General features: G+C 49.2%; 1 protein-coding gene across 1 annotated transcript in view; it reads left to right on the top strand.

Annotated features, from left to right (window-relative positions):
• The window catches only part of EPG5 (ectopic P-granules 5 autophagy tethering factor), a 2517217-nt gene that overhangs the window by 2042932 nt on the left and 455087 nt on the right, over nucleotides 1-19198 (top strand). Inside the window, exon 36 of the mRNA XM_069626898.1 lies at nucleotides 4123-4298. Coding sequence (XP_069482999.1) covers nucleotides 4123-4298 — 176 coding nt within the window. The remainder of the gene's footprint in view (nucleotides 1-4122; nucleotides 4299-19198) is intronic.

The raw sequence follows: 19198 nt of genomic DNA, 5'->3' as shown, positions 1-19198 counted from the left end.
AAAATGGTCAGCTTTATGTCATTAGGGACGTGGGGGAACCTCCTGATGGTAGATTCTGGGGAGCCATGGCCAGCAAACTGTTCCTGACAAGCCAGAATCACTGGTGGTCTCGGATTCCCTGAGTAAAGGTCACACAGTTTTGACCCTGTCACCCTTTCTCAGCCCCCAATTTCAGATGCTGTATGCCCCCACAGAAGGGCATTAGGCCTGGCATTTTACATGTGTGAGCATTGCCATGGGTGGAGGCTGGATACATGGGTACAGCGTTCGTCTGTGACATGAGCAGCCTGCACTTGGCAAGTTGTAATTCAACGGGAGGGCTTACTTATGCTTTCATCTTTCTGAGGTCGATAGATCAAGTCCCATTCAAAATGGGGTAATAATAACACCTGTTGGTGCAGCAATTCGAAACTGATGGGAGTCATGAAGCGATATATAAGAACACAATTTTATTGGAACGCAAGATCCCTCTGCAACAAGACCACAGCTGTTTTGGACATGTTTACGAGACTCAACCTTCAATTTTTCTGCATTACAGAAACATGGATTCCCCCTTACAACATCACTGTACCTGCATCCCTTACCACCTCCTCCTCATTCTCTCACGTCTCCCGCCCCTCTGGCTGCGGCGGAGGCGTTGGTCTTCTCCATCACTCTAATTATCGCTCCTCCTCCTCTCCAACTCATCTTCCTGTCTTCCCTTCCTTCTAATATCTGTACAAATTCTTGACTTCCCCTCTTGCTATCTCTTTCATAATTATCTATAAACCACCTGGCCCCCTCTCCTCTTTCAATGATGACCTTGATCCCCTTTTTCCATCATCTCTCCCTCCCCCTCTCCCCTTACTGTACTTGGGGACTTCAACCTTCAGCACCCTTCTTCCCATCGACCTTCCCCTCTTCTCTCTATCCTTGACTCCTACCTTCTAACTCCTCTCCCTACCTCTCATATTCACTCCTCAGGCTCCACTCTTGACCTTATCTTTATCTCTACCTTTTCCTCCTTCCCAGTCTCTACTCTTCCCAACTATATTTCTGACCATGCTTTACTCTCTTTCTCCCTCACTCTCCCTCCACTCCATCCTCCCTCCCACATCCTTCTATGAACGGGATCTCCGTAACTTTAGGCCCTCTCTTTTCGTTGACACATCCTCTTCCTCCCTACCCCCTCTCTCGGACATCTCCTCTCTCTTTCGGCTAATGAAGCTTTATCCACTCTGACCTCCTCTATCTCTTCCAGCCTCGATCAACTTCACCCTCTATCCTCCTTCCGCCCTACCCACAAACCCTCTCAACCATGGCTCTCCCCTCAACTAGTGTCTATGCGACGCCTCCTTTGTCGCCTCGAGCGACACTGGCTCAAACTCTGCTCACCTGCTAATCAACCTCCTATTTCTCTTACCATTCACTCTATGACTCCTGCCTTAGCTCTGCTAAGTGCTCCTACTACTCTAACCTCCTTCTTTCCCACTCCTCTCAACCACGTCGTAATCTTTCAGACCTTATCTTGTCTTCTCTCCCCGCCTACCCCTGACCACTCTTCTATCTCTCCTCTCTCTCTCCTTCCGATTTTGCTAACTTTTTCTCATCCAAAATCCTCACATTACGCCAAAACATTCTTCGCTCCCCTTCTTACTCTCCCCACCCCCTCGCTTCACCCCTTCCTCTTACATGGCTATCCTCTCCCCTGTCACTCCTTCCAAAGTCTCACTCCTACTGTCCAACACTCACCCCACTTCTGCCCCCTCTGATCCCCTACCCACCCCCTAATTCCTAATATCTACCCTTTTCTCATCCCTTACCTCTCCTCCTTCTTCAATATCTGTCTCTCCTCTGCTACCTTCCCTTCTGCCTTCAAATACGCCACCATCATCCCTATACTGAAAAAACCCTCTGCTGACCCTCTCCTTACCTCCAACATTCGGCCTATCTCTCTTCTCCCATTACTTTCTAAGCTTCTTTAACGCTTAGCGTACTCTCAACTCTCTGCTTTTGTATCCAATCTCTCTCTTCTTCCCTCTTCTCAAGCTGGTTTCCACACCAAACACTCCATTCACCTTTATTCTCAACTCCCTCCTCTCTGCTCTCTACTCTAAGCAATCCTCTATCCTCGTCCACCTTGATCTCTCTGCTGCCTTTGATACTGTTGACCACCACTTGCTTCTCAACACTCTTTCTTCCTTTGGCTTCAAAGGCCTTGTTCTTAACTGGCTCTCCTCCTATCTCTCTAACCGTTCTTTCTCTGTTTCCTGGGGCGGCGGTACCTCTCCTACTCGTCCCTTGGACTTCGGTGTCCGCCAAGGCTCTGTACTTGATCCTTTTCTTTTCTCTCCCTATACTTCTCTTCTTGCTCCCATCATCTCTTCTTTCGGTATCTCATCATTTCTATGTTGATGACACCCAGCTGTTTCTCTCTTTTTCTTCTTTTACCCCTGACATCCACCTTAACCTTTCTTCCTGCTATCAAAAACTGGATGTCCTCCCACTTTCTCTCCCTCAACTCTGGCAAGACAGAGATCGTATTCTTTCCCTCAACCTCCCATCCCCCACCTTCTCCCCCTCCTTTCATTCTCTTTCCCTCCACTAGTCTCCCCATCTCGAACTATGCTCGCAACCTTGGCCTTCACTTCGATTCCGCCCTCTCCTTTAACCACCATATCTCTCTCACCTCCCACTTCTGTCACCTACCACCTTTTCAATGTTCGTAAAATCCGTTCCTCTATCACCTTCCATGCCACAAAACTCTTAATCTCTTCCGTCATCTTCTCTCGTCTTTTCTACCAAAGACACTGATGACCTTTGGAGCATCATGGGACTTTAAGTTTTTCACGTTATTGTGTTAATATTGTGAACTTTTTAATGTATTTTGAACAAGTTCTATGTTACATATTTTACCTATGCACTTTAGGATGACCTTTGTTATATTAAGTGCATAAAATACCTTGCTGCTGAGCTTTCTTTATATAAATAATTAAAAGAAAGAGAAGCATAATGTGAGCCTCCAGTCTTGCCATAGAATCCGACAATAATCAACAGTGTCAAATGTTAAATCTGTTTTAATCATACACATTTACAATGCTAAATTTGAAGCTGTAGTATTAACACTATAATATCGCCATTGGCCACCATCCTCAGATAATCAGACAGAAAGCAGGGTGGGGTCTGCACCGAACCCTGACCGGAAACCAGCATGATTGCTGTGGACGGGGCCTGAGGTCTCAGCATGGGACTGAAGCTGATCAGTCAGCATGCATTAAAGGATCTTATTTGGGTGTGGGGGTTGGGGATATGCAGCAAAAGTTGGAATGTGCTGCTGAATTGAGATTATGTTTTTAAATCAAGAGCAAAAATGGTTGCCTTCAAGTCTATTGGAACATGCCCAGAGAAAATTGTTTACCAGGAGACAGAAGCATAGAAATTGACTTTAAATATTTTGCAGGGCAATAGTCTAGGGAGAGAACAAGAAGGTTTACAGTTGCTTATTTGAGCTATGATCTGGGAAAGAGAGAATAAAGCAAGGTAAGAACATGCTATATTGGTAACACAAGAGGAGAGACAAGCTAGAGTAATAAATAGGCTTTAGATTCATAGACCATCCGTGGGTGCAAAAAGTTGATTTAATCAGCAAAATAATTTTCCATGGTAGAGAAGATAATTTGAGAAGTTAAATCGTATTCAGTGGAGCTTTAGGTACAGTCAAGTCCTGATCAGTATAAAGATATCCTTACAACAATTGATAGCTTATAAGATATTATTGGAGAATATGATAGCAGACTTATCCAGGTGACTGATGGGAAAGACTGAGAAGGACCAGAAGCAAAACATAGCGCTCAAGAACCAATTACTCATCAAACTCTAGTTTGTGTCAAATCAAAGTACAAACCATGCTTGCTGTATCGTGTTATTATCTGTAATGATGCATATGGTTTGGGTGCAAAATGGTTTGGTAAATGGTTGGAGGACTGCACTATGCTATAATATTCGATTATTAAAATTGATGCAAGTATTTAATGATTTTTCTGCATCCACAAATGTGTAGTTACATATAATTTCTGTGTCTGCTTCTCATCTAGTGTCTGATATCTTAATATGAATATTTCTTTTAAATTATTGTTTACCTAGAAAAAGTTTTGCCAGGCCAGCGGGGCATTCTTTGGTTACATTTGATACATTATTGTGAATCCTGTGCCGCTCCCACTATGCCAGAATTCATCCTTTACACTTACCATCATGAGTATGGTAAGCTTTCCTGGAAGGAAATGCATCCAGACCAGGCACTGATGGAAGAATTCTTCAAAGTAAGCATAACTTTTATCATTTTCTTTATTAATCAGACATGAGCCTCCCCAGGAATCACAAATGTGCAAATTTTTCTTGTACTTTCCGAACTATTTGAATGTAATTGGACTGATGATGATGATGCAATAGAGGATCATGATTGAAACAAGGTGTGTGATTTAGAAAGCATGGAAAGATGCAGAAATGTTAAATGCAAGCTATCTACTAAATATAAATTGGCTTCAAACTATCTCGAGATAAAGATCCCTTTCAACCTAGTTATCTGTGAGCTATTTAACTTTATTGAGCTAATCGGTGTTGTAACGGATTGCCATCTGAAAGAGTCTGAAAGCCTTCGCTATTTGATTTTGAGTAAAAAGCCAAATCCAGGTTTTCATACCTTTTATTTGAGTAACCAGATATTATGCTAAGATGGTAGTTCCATAAGCTTTCAAAATTCCAGAGTCCTCTTAATCATATGGTGATCACAAGACAAATGAGCAACAAAAGAAAATACACAGTGCTGAACATCACTTTTTTTTTTTTTTTTTTAAATATGTTCATTTTAGACCAAGGCAGGGTGACAACCATACAGCATAAACAAGACATGTAACACATTTTTCAACAATCCCCTTCGACTCCCACCTGCTCCCCCACCCCCATTCTTGGTCTGAAGTCTCTTCTCCCCAGGCTACCCACTCTGTGGCCCCGACAGCTATGATCCCCCCTCAGGGGTCCTCCTGGTCCCTCAGGGTCCACCGGGTATTGACAGTCTTATAGGTCAGGGCGGGGAATCGCTGGTCATACTCCAGTACTGGGGCCCAAATGTTCCGCAAGCGGTGGAGGAGTCTGGCTTTCGCCGCTGTCACCTTCTCCGCGATTAATATATCCCATAGCTTGCCCCCACCACTGGGACATGAAAGGGCCGTCAGAGGATTTCCAGAAGCGGGTGAGCACAATTTTCCCCGCTGGAAGACATTGATTTAGCAGTTTCGCTCTGCTCCCGGAGCGTGGATCGATCCCGGGGACTGGGACCCCCAGCACGATGGGCTTGGTCTCCAGCGGGAGAGCCGTCCCGGTGATCTGTTCAATAGTCACCAAGCACAGTTTACAAAATTGCTGGATCTTTGGGCATGACCACCACATATGAAAGAAGGAGCTCGGTTGGCCGTACCCACTCCAGCAAGCTTGACCACCCGGGGGTTCATATGGTGAAGCCTGATGGGGGAGTAATACCACTGCAGCATGATCTTGTATGCACATTCCCTATTGGTGACACAGGTGGACGAGGAGTGTGTTCGGGCCCAGATATCCACCCAGGTCTGGTCTTCCACCGCATTTCCCAGGTCGGCATCCCACTGGCCCATGCATCAGGTTTTTGAGACCAGGAAGTCTCCCAAGAAGGGAGGCCCTTGAGTGTTAGTTCGAGGGGGGTAAGTGGACGCGTGGCTGCTAGGAGGGTTTGGGGGTGCAAGCACCAATGATGTAACTGGATGTACGTAAACCTGTCTCTTTCCTGGAGTTGGAACCTTTCCTTGCATTGTTCGAATGTGTGGGGTATGTTTCCACATATAGCTGTTCCAAGGTCTCAAGGCATCCATTTATCCAGTTCTGGAAGTTATGAGGGTTTGCCCCGGGTGAGAACGCTGGATTGTGGAAGATTGGCGGTAGGGGACTCAGCCCCCTTAGAATTTCCTTTTGTTTTAGTGTGCAGTCCCAGGAGTTCAGAGTGTTTGGTCGCCAGCAGAAGTCCTTTCCAACTTTCTCTGAGGGGAGGCGGAATATGTGGAAGAAACCACAGGGGGAGCAGGAGTTGTGATTGCTCCAATTCTACCCATCTGGGGCGGTTCGTAGCTATCTGCCATGCGTGGATGTGTGCCAGTTGCGCTGCCACCTTGTAGGCTTATAGATCTGGGTCCCCCAGCCCACTCAGTTTAGAGCTACCTAGCAGTGTCTTATGAGGGATTCAGGCCTTTTTGCCCCTCCAGATAAACTTCAACATTTTCCTCTGTAAGTCACAAAGGGTTGGTACTGGGATTGCCACTGGGACGGAAGAGCAGACATAGAGGAATCTCAGGAGTAAGTTCATTTTGCAGGCTGTTATGTATCTCATCAGTGAGATTTCCTGGGATGTCCAACGCTTCACGTCCCCTTCCAGTTCCCTAAACAGCAGAGGGAAGTTAGCCAGGTATGAGTCTTTCGGGTTCGCAGGAATGTGCACTCCCAAGTAGGGTATGGCCTTTCTCTTCCATGCAATTGGGCACATCCTGGCCAGCACATCCTGTTCTTGCAGAGGGAGGCCGATGCCCAAGGCCACCGATTTGGTGAAGTTGACAGAGAAGCCGGACACCTCCCCATAGCTGGTTATTTCCGTCAGGGCGTGCTTTAATGAGGAGCGGGTCTCTGTGATCGTAAGCAGTACATCATCAGCGTACAAAGCAATTTTATGCTGAGATGGACCGACCTTGGGGCCCTTGATGTGGTTATTCAGCCTAATCCTCTGAGCAAAGGGTTCCATGATAAGTGCAAAAAGCAGCAGCAATAGTGGGCAGCCCTGACTGGTTCCGCAAGTTAGGGGGATCGAAGCCGAGATGGACCCGTTGATCCTCAGGAAGGTCTTTGGGTATTTGTAATTAGCCAGAACCATTGTCTGGAACGTCGCGCCAAACCCGAAGGCCTCCAGGGTGAGTCCCATAAATGACCAGTCCACCCTGTCAAATGCTTTAATGGCATCTAAGGCCATTAGTACCAGCCCCTGGGAGCTTCGATCCACCAAGTCCAAGGCACTGCAGACATTATCGCCTGCTGCTCTGTTTAAGATGAAGCCAGCCTGATTGGGGTGAATTATCTCTGGTAGTATGCGAGCTAGGCAGTTGGCAAGGATTTTGGAGTACAGGTTAGCGTCTATATTCAGCAGGGCTATTGGCCTATGAGAGGCCGGATCTCTCGGGGCTTTCCCTGGCTTGGGTCGGAAGACAGTGGTGGATTCCTGCATCGAAGGGGTCACTGCCCCTGTTCCCCTAAAGGAATAAAATAGTGTCACCAAGTTGGGGGAGGAGGGGTCAGCTTGGGTTTGAATGTTTTATAGAATCTGGAGGAGAATCCATCCGGGCCCGGGGCCCGAGATTTAAGAGCTTTGATGGCTTTCTCAACCTCCTCATCTGTGATCGGTGCCTCTAGGCTCTCTTGCCGAGTCAGGTAGTCAGGGCAAGGCTGCTCCCCGTAGATATTCTTCTTGTTTAGACTGGTCCCGCGGTGGTGCCGTCATTACTTGGGTCAGGTGGTCCACTGCCAGTTGTTGTTTTTTCGATTCTGCATATTGGATCACTCCCTGTGGATCACGCAGACAGGCGATGGTATTGGTACGTCTTGTTTTGGCCAGTTTAGCTACAAGTATTTTGTTTGCCTTATTATTCTTCGCATAATAGGATTATTTGGCATTGGCCATCATTTGTGGGGTGTGTTCGGCATGGTGGGCCTCTAGTTTCTTTATGGCCGTGCGGATGGCTCGCTGTGTCCTGGGGGACCAACCTTTTTTCTTGTGGATTTTCTCTGCTGCTTTAAGTTCCTCCTCAAGGGCCAGCCGGATTTGCCGCCTCTTACGGTGGAAGGCTACCCCTTGCGGGATCAGGACTCCCCTGATCACTGCCTTCATGGCGTCCCAGTTGTTTGCCAGGGTTGAGGAAGTTCTTGATCGCGGTTGCGATCTTGTCCCTTACCGACATATCGTTGAGGATTGGGTCGTAAAGAGACCACCTACCTGGGGAGTTGGGTTTGGGATTGTATGTCCGAATTTCCATGATTACTGGGGCTTGCTCAGATAGGATCCTTGGGCCAATAGTTACTTCGTTGGCGTAGGCGAGTGCCTGAGGGGATGTCAAAGAGAGGTCAATCCTTGAGAAGTTTCGGTGAACGTAGAAATAAAAAGAATAATCTCTTCCGGGAGGGTGAAGCACCCGCCATTAATCCACTACCTCCAGGGATCTGAATAAGCATAGGAGGCTAAACGCCTGTGTAAAGTCTCCGGGGTTTGGAGGGTGAGATTTATCTCTAGTAGGGTCTGGTACTCCATTGAAATCACCCCCGATTATAGTTTGGGCTTCTATAAAGCCTGAGAGGGAGGAACCCAGCGAGTCATAGAAAATTGGTTGCCCAGAATTGGGGGCATATACCGAAACAAAGGTGAACGGGTCTCCCCGCAAAAGGCATTTGTTTGCTATAAATGGGCCTTCCGGGCATTTTTCCGAGTCTAGGACCTGGGGATTTAGGTCCTTCCTGAAGAGGATTGCGGTGCCTCCTTTCTTGGTGCCTCCTGAGGCGAAGAACTGGAGTGGGTATGGTCGGGAGCGGAGTCGCCCAAAGTCTGACCGGTACATTGAGCGAGAAAAATTTTAAGTTTTGATGTTCCTGGGCTAGGTCCCCTCCCACCACCGCTTCTGGGGGTGGGGGTGTCGGAGGGGCGAGGGTTAGCCATCATCTCGGATGAGAGCTAGAAGTGTGTCACCCTGCTTTTGGGATTTTAACAAAGGCCCCCAACGGGAGGCCGTAACTTTAACTGGCAGGGGGGCTGACATTGTGAGTGTGGCCGAGCCCCTGGCCAACTGGGCCAATCAAGTTAATAGAAGTAATATGGGGTTCCAAGGACTCAGAGATGGAACGTACCTTGGAACGGGCATGGGCCGTGGGTGTAGCCCGCTTCCATGGTTATAGCTGTTTGTATGCTGGGTTGGAGATGACGTGTCCCGCAGAGCAGAGCTGGGCGGTTGGTGAATGCATGAGGCGGGGGTCCATATCGTGTGGTCGCGCCCCCGACTATCTCCTCCTGGTGTTCCGCGGCACCTTTGACCACGAGGACCGTCTGGGCTTCGGGGAGGGAGCAGTTTCCAAGTTTTTCGGCAACCTCCAGGCTCGGCGAGGTGGCCTCTTTGGGTGAGGATGGGTGCATGATTTTGTTAGCATCTTCAAGGTGGCTAATTCTCCGTAGGGTGCCATTATATGAGAACTGTAGGGCCATTGGGAATAGCCATCTATAACGCACCTGGTGGTCTTGAAGGAAGAGAGTCAGGGGGCGGAGTGATTTTCTCTTCTGAAGGGTGAGAAGTGAGAGATCTTGATGGATCTGGAGAGGTGAGCCCTGAAAGGAGAGTTCATCTGGTGAGGGGCTGATAGCTGAAATGGCCTCTTTTGTAGTGAAGAAATGGACCCTGGTGATGACATCTGGGGGGAGGTCCGAGTCCACTCCCCGCCGTGGGCGCAGTCTGTGCGTGCGATCCAGCAGAAGTTGGGATTTCTCCAGTTGTGGGAGTAGGGACTGGAAGAAGTCCCCTACATATTCTGCCAGGTTTTTGTCCAGGACGTAGGACGGAATTCCTCGGATCCTGAGATTGTTGCGGCGTGCCCTGTTTTCGAGATCTTCCTGCTTGAATTCAAGGATTTCGCATTTGTCTTGTAGGGATCTGATTGAGCATTGGATTCCCCCCAGTGTGGCTGTATGGTCTTGTGAGCGATCCTCAATCTCCCCCAGCCTCTGCTCCACCTCAGTCACCCTTTGATCGGTGTGTTCTAATTTAGTGGTGAGTTCTGTCATGCAGGTTCTAAATTCAGACTTGATATCAGCCATGACTGAACATCACTTTTACATGAAAAAAAGCAAAGGGTTCTTTCAAATCCATTGGCTGCAGGAGGAAAGTATGCCAGGAATTTAGTCTTGCATGACCATTTTATCTAAAGGGCCATAAATTGGAAACAAAACACATATGCTCAAACACCGGGGAGGTACCAGGAGGTGGTTCTCATCACTGAAAAGTTACATTTCAAGCACATGTTTTGCACATAATATGTCCAAATGTTTAAACACGCTAATGAGTGGAACTCAGCATAAGAAAACAGTAATGCTATCTGTGAGTGGTCAGAAATGTGAGGTGGACCATTTCTCAACAAATGCCGTTTTATTATACTGAAAGGTTGGATGAACGCCATACTATCCCTACCCTGACAAGTATTTCCCTGCCCAAAATAAACTAGCGGAAATGCTCTAACCAAAGGATATCTGTTCCTCACACTGTGACCTTCCACAAATAAACAAGGAAATGCATGGCAATTCAAAACAATAATTATTGAGTTTGCAATGTAACGACAGTCTCTCTTCATAACCTGGGTGAATTCCCCTTCCACAGGTTTAACCGTGATTCTGCTTCACAGTTCAAGAAAAGAGAACAAGGAAATGCTGGTATGTCAACAGAAAGTTCCAACACAGAAAATATAAGGCTGTTCCCCTTTCTTGAACAGGTTCTCAGTTCATCAATAGCAACACTAATAATCTTGATCAGGATGATTTGCCACCATTGATAACTTCTATAGAAATATAGCTTAGTTATAATAGTTATAACAGCTTCACACAGCTCTTCCTTTAGCACCACAAACAACATAACTGGTCTCTGTCAGGTCCACCCCATAGCACTTCAACTTCCACCTGGTCTACTTCCATGACAGGCCCACAACTTCAGTTCACACCTGGTTTACTCCCATGCCAGGTCCACTTCTTCAAAGGTTTGCAATCCGGGTATACTGCCGTGCCCGAAAAGCATTTCACAACAATAAGCGGTTTGGTGGTTAAGGTCAACTGAAAAAAGGTTGACAACAGCTTCATAGTATTCAACAAATTGCAGCTTCAAAATTTACAACAACTCTTCAGGGAAAACAAGATTCACATTGGTGCTCTTTAATACTCCTGTGCAAATAATGCCCCTCTCCTTCTGGATGTCTTTTCTCAGAAGGGCAGCCTTTTTGCCACTCTCTTTCACCACTTCACCAGTAACCAAAGATTGACAGGAATATTGTATTTTGATGCTTCTGCCTTGGTTTTGGCAATGTGTGTTTATCCCAGCTTTTAGCATATGTTGTACAAACTATGGGAACCACGTGTCAGAGCTTATGGACCTGCCATTAGCCCCCTTCTGTGGTTTTCAATATTTGATGGACTGTATTTGCCATGGTCTTAGTCCCTGTTGGCTTGGGTAATGCTTGCAGTAACTCTCAACATATCGCCCCCTTTGGTTGCTGGGTTTCCCACAGACTCACACTTTTGGGCAATGCTGCAGGGGCCTCACAAAGCGCAGCAGGGTAACTGCTGTTACCATCAGCAGGCCTGGATAGGGGCAGCCCAACCTCTCCCCCTCTCTACTCCTCTCCTTCCCCCAAGCCAATCGAATTCATTTTCGACAACATTAGACATTTTCCCGGCATGGGAAACAGCATTCTTGGGCACTTAATAATATAAATGTACAAGATAACTGGTACAATCGAGCAGTAACAGGGAGCTCATTTTTTGACATCTGTGCAGAGACTGCTATTTTTAAACCTTTAATGGGGCCAAGAAACAGCCTTTTTTTAATTATATCTTCCTTTTAATCGAAACAGGTTGAAAGAAAACATGGGTCCCACACTGAAATCACAGGTTTCCACTACACCAGCACAGAAACCCAAATCCCCTCACTTACTGGCAGCCATAGAGGAAACAGAACACTACGTTGGGCTTGGGTGAGGGAGAATATGTACGGCCTGCCAAGGGAAGGGATAACCTTGCCACCCATCCAAGATGACATCACTACACCATCATAGAGACAGAAAGTGACAGACGGCCCCAGAAAAGATAACAAAAAACTGGCGAAATTGTGCGAGAACATGTCAGAAATGCAGCATTTATTTCAGGAAATAAGGGGGAAAACAATTATCCCAAACAGGGGAACAGGGGGCCACAAACCACATCGTACCCCTAGAGCCTACCATATTAGTGACCTCCCCCGCATCAGCATCAATCCAAACAATAGCAGTACCAAACACATTACTGCCACAGGTGCCAGCAACACCAATTACGGCCACCACAGTTGCACCAACGGCAACCACGGCAGATCCAACAGGTGCGCTAAAAGCATGGACAACCCCAAGTACAGCCCTAGTGGGACAAACTGGGCAAAGCAACAGCAGCCCAACAGACATAGCAATGATCTGCAATGCCAAATTAGATTTAAAAATGAAATCCTTCCAGACTGAAACACTGAATAGATACAAAAGAGGCCTAGCATGGAACATTGACAACACAATCAAAGAGGCCACATGGGCCAAGGAGTTCATAGAAATCTTTTCACTAATAGAAGCCCAACGTAAAGGGAAGGATGCTTTTAGGGATCCCAAAAAGATAGAAGAGAAAGCCATAGCCAGAAACGCCCAGGTAGATCAAAACTGGGACAACTGGCTTCAGGCTTTTGCCATCTTGGCAAACAATATACGAGGAGAAAATTCCCCCATGATGGCCGAAAAATATGGGCCTACATAGACAAAGTAAGAGACGTGAAAGTCTCTCAGAAAGGGAAGACCTGGCTAGCATACTACATCAGATTTAGAAGAAGCATGTCAGAGAGGCCAGCCACAGAATGGGACGAGGTCCAAAATGACTTATACATGTTAAATGCTGAGCCTCCAGTGGACGAAGAGTCCTCACAGACTTCCTCCAAAAATAACAAAAATCCACAAGGTCCCAGAAATAACTATAATGAGAAACACAAAAAGGGAGAACGGCCTTTTTGGAAGAACCAGCCATGGGCGGCTAAGTCTAATACCCAGAGGCAAAACAAGAATCACTGCAAAAGCCAACATTCCGCACAGGAAGTTTGGGAAAAACCAGTGCAGCTGGGGCAAGGAATGCTGGTACAGACACACATGCACACATTGCAACGGTGACCACGCAGCAAGCAACTGCACCTGACTGCCAAAAATACAAAAGATTAGCACCATTCATGCTTTCCCAACCCCAGGCCTGGCACCAGGCAAAGCTCCCATCAACCCAGCCAACTTTAGAGAAGCACTTTTGAATTACCCAGACAGGGGAACCAGCGAAGCAAGCTGGCAGGGTTTTTCCGAGGGCTTTATCATCCCATTCAAGGACAAAGGGTCACAAAACCTTCCATTGAACCTAAAGTCAGCCAGGGACAACCCCCAACTAGTGGAGAGCAAAATTAAGAAGGAACTGCTCTTAGGGAGGATTGGAGGTCCCCGGGACCACATGCTTCTCAAAGATGATTTAATATCACCACTAGGACTGGTTCCCAAATAAGAACCAGGAAAAATGAGGCTAATTCACCACTTCTCCAGCATGGGGTCTGGCATGGATTCACATGCTCATGAATATTCCCCGTCGTCAGGCTGGGAATCCTCGGTAAAGAAAAAATCAGTATCACTTTCGTTTCTGATCTGTCTTTCTTAGTAACTAATCACTGGTCTCTGGGTCATACTGCCCCCAGCCAATGACTGCCCTCTCCCTAAGCCCCACCCCTGGCAGCCAGATTTTTACTGCACGTTCAAGTGTTGGGAGCCCTCGTGCTATAGCTCTCGAGCTTTTAGTGCGTTTTCGTGCTTTTTTCAAAGAGATTTTCTCATTTTTCGGTTAAATCGAGCCTCAAGCTCCACCGTTCTACTTCCGATCAATGGGGACCCGTTTCGGAATTTTCTACACCCCTCAAGGGTGAAGTTTTTAGTCGAGTTAAGCTTCTTGGAGGATTCCAGAAGATCTGACGCCTACCATGGACATGGCCCAGGACAAGGGAAGCTCGACGCTCGGATCCAAGCTGTTCAGGAACTGCCCTGGATGCTGGTTACAGAATGTTTTCAAGGAGGACGAGCATTCGAGATGTCTCTACTGCCTTCATGTGGACAAGATGCACGTGGAGAAGGACTGTGCGGGATCGTCGTTCCCACCTCGCCAGCTGGCTGGAGAAGGGCCCAGCAGGTGAGAAGAAGAAAAGGTCAGAGCGGTCTTCTAAGGCCTGTGAGGGCGCCCCGGCGACGGGGGCCCAACAGAAGGCTAAGCACTGCGAGTCCGCGGGCACCGGGAGCGCCGAATGGTCAGGCTCTTCGGCGGCCAGACAGGGCGCGCCTTCCCTGGCACCATCAACCACGAGACACCACTCTGGTTTGGGGAAGAGGAAATCCGAGAACCCGGGTAAGCTTCTGGAGAGGCCCCGGTCGATCTTGAAGGATTCGGCCGAGGGGGAGCGAGGCAGTGACCCTCCCCCCAAGGTGAAGGCCTGAAGCGCGCCCAAGGTGGTGAAGGCCTTGATTCACCCGGCTAAGACCTCTATCGAGGGAGTCGCGGCAGCCCTGGCGAAGCCTGGGGAGGCTATACACTAGTGGAAGCGATCTCGGGGCCCAGAGTTTCCCTCCTCCGTGGAGGGAATCCTCTTTCCAGCCCATCGACAAGACCCCCGTGAAGACCCCGGTGGAAAAAGAGAGGGGGGGCGGTGGCCATTACGGACACGGATTAAGCCTCTAAGGAGGAGCTGGTGGAAATCGTGAAGAACCTCAACGAGAGGTTCGAGAAGGTACGATCCCACGGGAGGGATCCCGAAGAGGTGGTCGAAGAAAGTGACAGTGGCGCCGACAAGGCCCCAGTGGAGGAGCAGCCATCCTTCCCGTCACAGCCATTGCCCGATGTTAGGCAGAAACCTGTGTAGTTCCCTTAGGGACCACTGCAAAAAGTTAAAGACTACAGGTGTTAGCAGTAAACCCAATTGGTAGCAGTCTGCACCACCCAGATTTACCTGGTAGCTGTGGCTGAGCAGTCAGACTTCTCTCAAGAAGAGATAGGCAATATATAGAATATACACAATATGGCTAGAAATACAGTAGTACAAGCAAACACTGCTAGAGCTTTGGTATAAAAGTATATAATTATTGGCACTAATATGTCAAGCAAGTTCAAACACAGTCACTATAAATATATACACCTCCCTAATTAATTATTCGACAAGTCTAGGTTAAGACACCACTTATATAGCAAAACAGAGGTGAGCGCGTAACCATAGATGGCACTCCAATAATTTGTTTAAAAAGGGAGAGAAAAGGCAGAATAGGAAAATCACACAGTACCAACACTTTTAAAGAACCACAGGAAGTCAAGAAAGGCAGGGTCTACTGTAGAGCACCACTCTTGGAGAGAGCAAGGCGGAATGTGCCCAAGATCACACAGTGGAAATGCACTCATAGTCTTTGCAGGAAAGTCAAAAAGAGGTTGAATCAAGTTAGAAAGGTAATGTTAATGGGTCCAAGGTCACCCCAGGATAGAGAGTCAAGGATTTGCGGGACACCTTGGACAGTCTGTTGCAAGGGAGACCAGGCGGGACACAGTACCTGAAATGGTGAGAAAGCTCCAGCGGGAGCAGTTGTTCCTGGCAGCGGGTGCAAGTCGGGGCTTCGTCCAGGGGAAGAGAAGATCTCGACGTGGAGGAAAGCTGGAGGTCGTTGCACTGCCAGGGAAGAAACCAGCCGCAGAGTTTACCGGTTAAAAGGTACTACCCTTTTATTTGTGGTAGTTGTGAAGCGTGGCTATCCGCCCGCCAGGGTGCTTGGCACGGGCGATTCAACCACGAGACGATCCAGGAAGGCGAAAAAGGTGAACTGGTTGGTCCCACCAGCTCAAAGGGAAGAAGATTCTCCTGGAAGAAGATAGATCTTCTCTGTCGTCGGGAAAGTGGTAAGTTTCGTACAGCAGGGTTCCACCGGTGGTGTCATCGTCGTAGATGGCTCAGCTTCTCCCCTCTTCGGTCCTGTGGCACATTCTGAAGTTCCAGTCCCCAAAGCCCTGCTTTTATGCAGCAAAACCCCCATTCATCAGCCTAGCTGTCAATCAAACATGCTAAGTGGTGAACCGGGCGGCTCACCACTGGGCCAATCACACAAGAGTGCCACATGAGTTGCCAAGGCAACTCAGTCCAGGGTGCCTATTCCCCCCCCCTCCCACACATCCTGTAGACCCAGACAGAGTGGCACAACTTTTGGAGGCTTCTGTGCAGAAGCCCGCCAAAAGTGGAACAAAGGGCTCGACTTGGGTTGGAGTTACAGAGGCGAACAAAAACGCCATTTTAAAACCGAGTCCTGGCAAAAAGACCCAACCGGGGACTAAATATTAAATAAATAACCCGGTGGTATCTTTAACATTGCACCAAAAAAGTGGTGGGTTTAAAATGAATGGGAAAATCCCATAGGAAATATTCCAGAGGAATATTTCCCGTGGTAACCACTGCCACCAGCCAGAAACTCGACAAGGGGGGACTGGACAGTGCCCCCCTTGGAAAACAGACCCAGGGGCAATCGAATTACACCTACCAGTACTTCCACAGTATGATGGTTTGTACTGGTTCTGTTCACAATGTAAGACTACTAAAGTCAATGGTGACTTTACATGCCCTGGGAGACAGTAGTCAGTCCCAGGGTATGGAGTCTATGTTTGGGGGTCACTATGACACCCCTGTGTTACTGCACTGAGGGTGCTGTGTTACACATGTACCAAAAACACTTGAAGCCCTATGGAGTAAAAGACCCCATAGCCCATAAAAACATTACATAGTCAAAGGACATTCTCAAATCATGCCTAAGAGTGGGAGAAAAAGAATCTCACTCTTAGCAGGAGAAATAATTAAACCCCAAGAATCCAGCAAAGCTGCTGGGGGACTCACTAGGTTTGGGAAATTAGCCTTAACAAAGAATTCTCCCTAACACCCGAGCCTCAGGACAACTCGGCGGCCCGACGAGGCTCAGTGGAGGAGCAGCCATCCCTCCCGTCGCAGCCATTGCCCGAGCCTCAGGACAACTCGGCGGCCATTTTGATGGCAATCCAAACCTTATGCACGGAGAAAAGGACGAGATTACCACGAACCCCGGCGGACGATCCAGAACCAGGCCCGTCGGGAAGCCCTTCCGAACAAGCGGAGGAGAGTTCACCCCCCCCCGCCCTTCATGCCCTCACGACCCGTGGAGCCCTTATCCCCCTCACCGGACCCCAGGGATGACACGGCGACGGATACGACGATGGGTGACGAATGACGATGGTGGTAACGATGGGACGGACCTACCATCACCACTCCTTCGGGCTTCCCCGCCCGACGAAATTGGCTCCTTTCACGCCATGATCGCCAGGGCATCCAAGCTCTTCCAGCTCTGCCCCGAGGAACAGAAGGAGGGTTTCCTCTATCAACGGCGAGAGGCCAAGAGAAAGACGGTCCTCGCTGTACCGTTACTCGATGATATCTGGGACGAGGGACTTGCGATCCTGAAGAACCCGTCCACAACGCCTGCCAAGAGGGACAGGTACAAGAAGAAGTACCGGGTCCCTGACGCCGCCCCTTTGTGCCTCAGGGCTCAACCTATGCCGGATTCGGTCGTCTCAGCGGCGGCCAAGAAGAAGGCGGCGGGGGCGACAGCCTCAACCGCTACTTCCCCACCTGACGGCGAGGGTAAGAAATTGGACGCCATCGGGTGACAGGTCATCTCGTCGGCGGCGACGACAATTAAGGCGGCCAACGCCTTAGCGATTTTGGCCCGTTACGACAGGGAGCTATGGTGCAAGATAGCTCCCCTACTGGACTTCCTACCAGATGACAAAAGGGCGGAGGCCCTGGAGATTCTGCAGGAAGGTGAGGTGGTGTCGGACCACGCCATAACGGTGGCAACGGCCATTGCCGACACCGGGTTTCGCCAGTTAGGCAACAGTGTTTGCCTTCGACGATGAGGCTGGCTCAAGGCGACAGACTTACGTCAGGACGTTCAGACCAGGGTTTTGGACGGCAACAACCTGTTTGGGAAAACAGTGGATGAGTCGCTGCAGGCCATCAAGGCCGACACAGAGACGGCCCGAGCCCTGGGAGTCCTTCAGCAATGACGGCCCTTTCGAAGTGCCGGAGGCAGACAGGGGGCCTCCAAGGGATCGGGCGGTGGCTCCTCTACATACCGCCAGGAGGCCCGCTCCTCGTCCCAGGAGGCTTACAAAGGTCGCAGCAAGCAAGGAGGATCTCGGCGTCATCGCTAAGGAGGCCAAGGCGGCAAGGCCGCCTCCAAGCAAGATTGAACCGGCCGTAGCGTCGGACCCCCACCGAAGCACCCCGGTGGGAGGCCGGCTGGCGAAGTTCGTCAGCGTGTGGGAGTCCATCTCCGCCGACCGTTGGGTGCTGGATGCCCTGGCCCACGGGCACACTCTCGAATTCCAAAAGAAGTGTCCCCGCATTCCTCCCGTGGCCAGGAAGGAAAATCTCGTCCCTCAACTGCTGTTGGAGGTAAAGGCGATGCTCAAGAAAGGTGCCATCGAGCTCGTCCCCAAGAGGCTCCGGGGCTCCGGAGTATACTCAAGAGACTTCCTCGTCAGAAAGAAGACAGGCGGTTGGCGCCCCATCCTGGACCTATGTCGGTTGAACAAATACATCAAGGCACAGAAGTTCAGAATGGTCACCCTCCAGCACATGCTGGGACAGCTGGAGGAGGGCGACTTCCTATCATCGTTGGATTTGGAGGATGCTTACTTCCACATCCCCATCCTAAAAGGACACCGAAAGTTCCTCAGATTCGTAGTCCAAAGACGCCACTACCAATTCAGAGCTCTGCCATTCGGATTGAAGTCGGCACCCAGGGTGTTCACCAAGTGCCTAGCACCAGTGGCGGCGCAGCTGCGCCTGCAGGGGATTCACGTCTACCCCTACCTGGACGACTGGCTCATCCGCGCAAGGACAAGAGAACCCGCTGTGAGCACACGACGAAGACCGTCTGCTTACTCGCGGAGCTGGGATTCCCCATCAACTACCCGAAATCCCATTTGGTTCCGTCACAGGTGGCACTGTTTCTGGGAGCAAAGCTCGATACAGTGGAGCGATTGGCGTCTCCGTCGGAGGAAAGGACGAAGGCCATGTTAGGCAAGGTGCAGCGCCTATTAGCCACGGACATGGCCAGGGTGAGATCCATCAAGTCCCTCCATGGAATGATGTCCTCATGCATCTACCTAGTGCGCCTGTGCAGACTACGGATGCGTCCTCTACAGGAGTTCCTCGCCGCCCGCTGGATGCAAGCGGCGGGCAGCTTCGAAGACAAGATCCCGATCAAC

This window comes from Ambystoma mexicanum, chromosome 6p, assembly GCF_040938575.1.
Source record: "Ambystoma mexicanum isolate Mex_15411 chromosome 6p, UKY_AmexF1_1, whole genome shotgun sequence".
Lineage (NCBI taxonomy): Eukaryota > Metazoa > Chordata > Amphibia > Caudata > Ambystomatidae > Ambystoma > Ambystoma mexicanum.
Note: the sequence above shows the minus strand (reverse complement) of the source record. Positions and strands in the feature narration are given on the sequence as shown.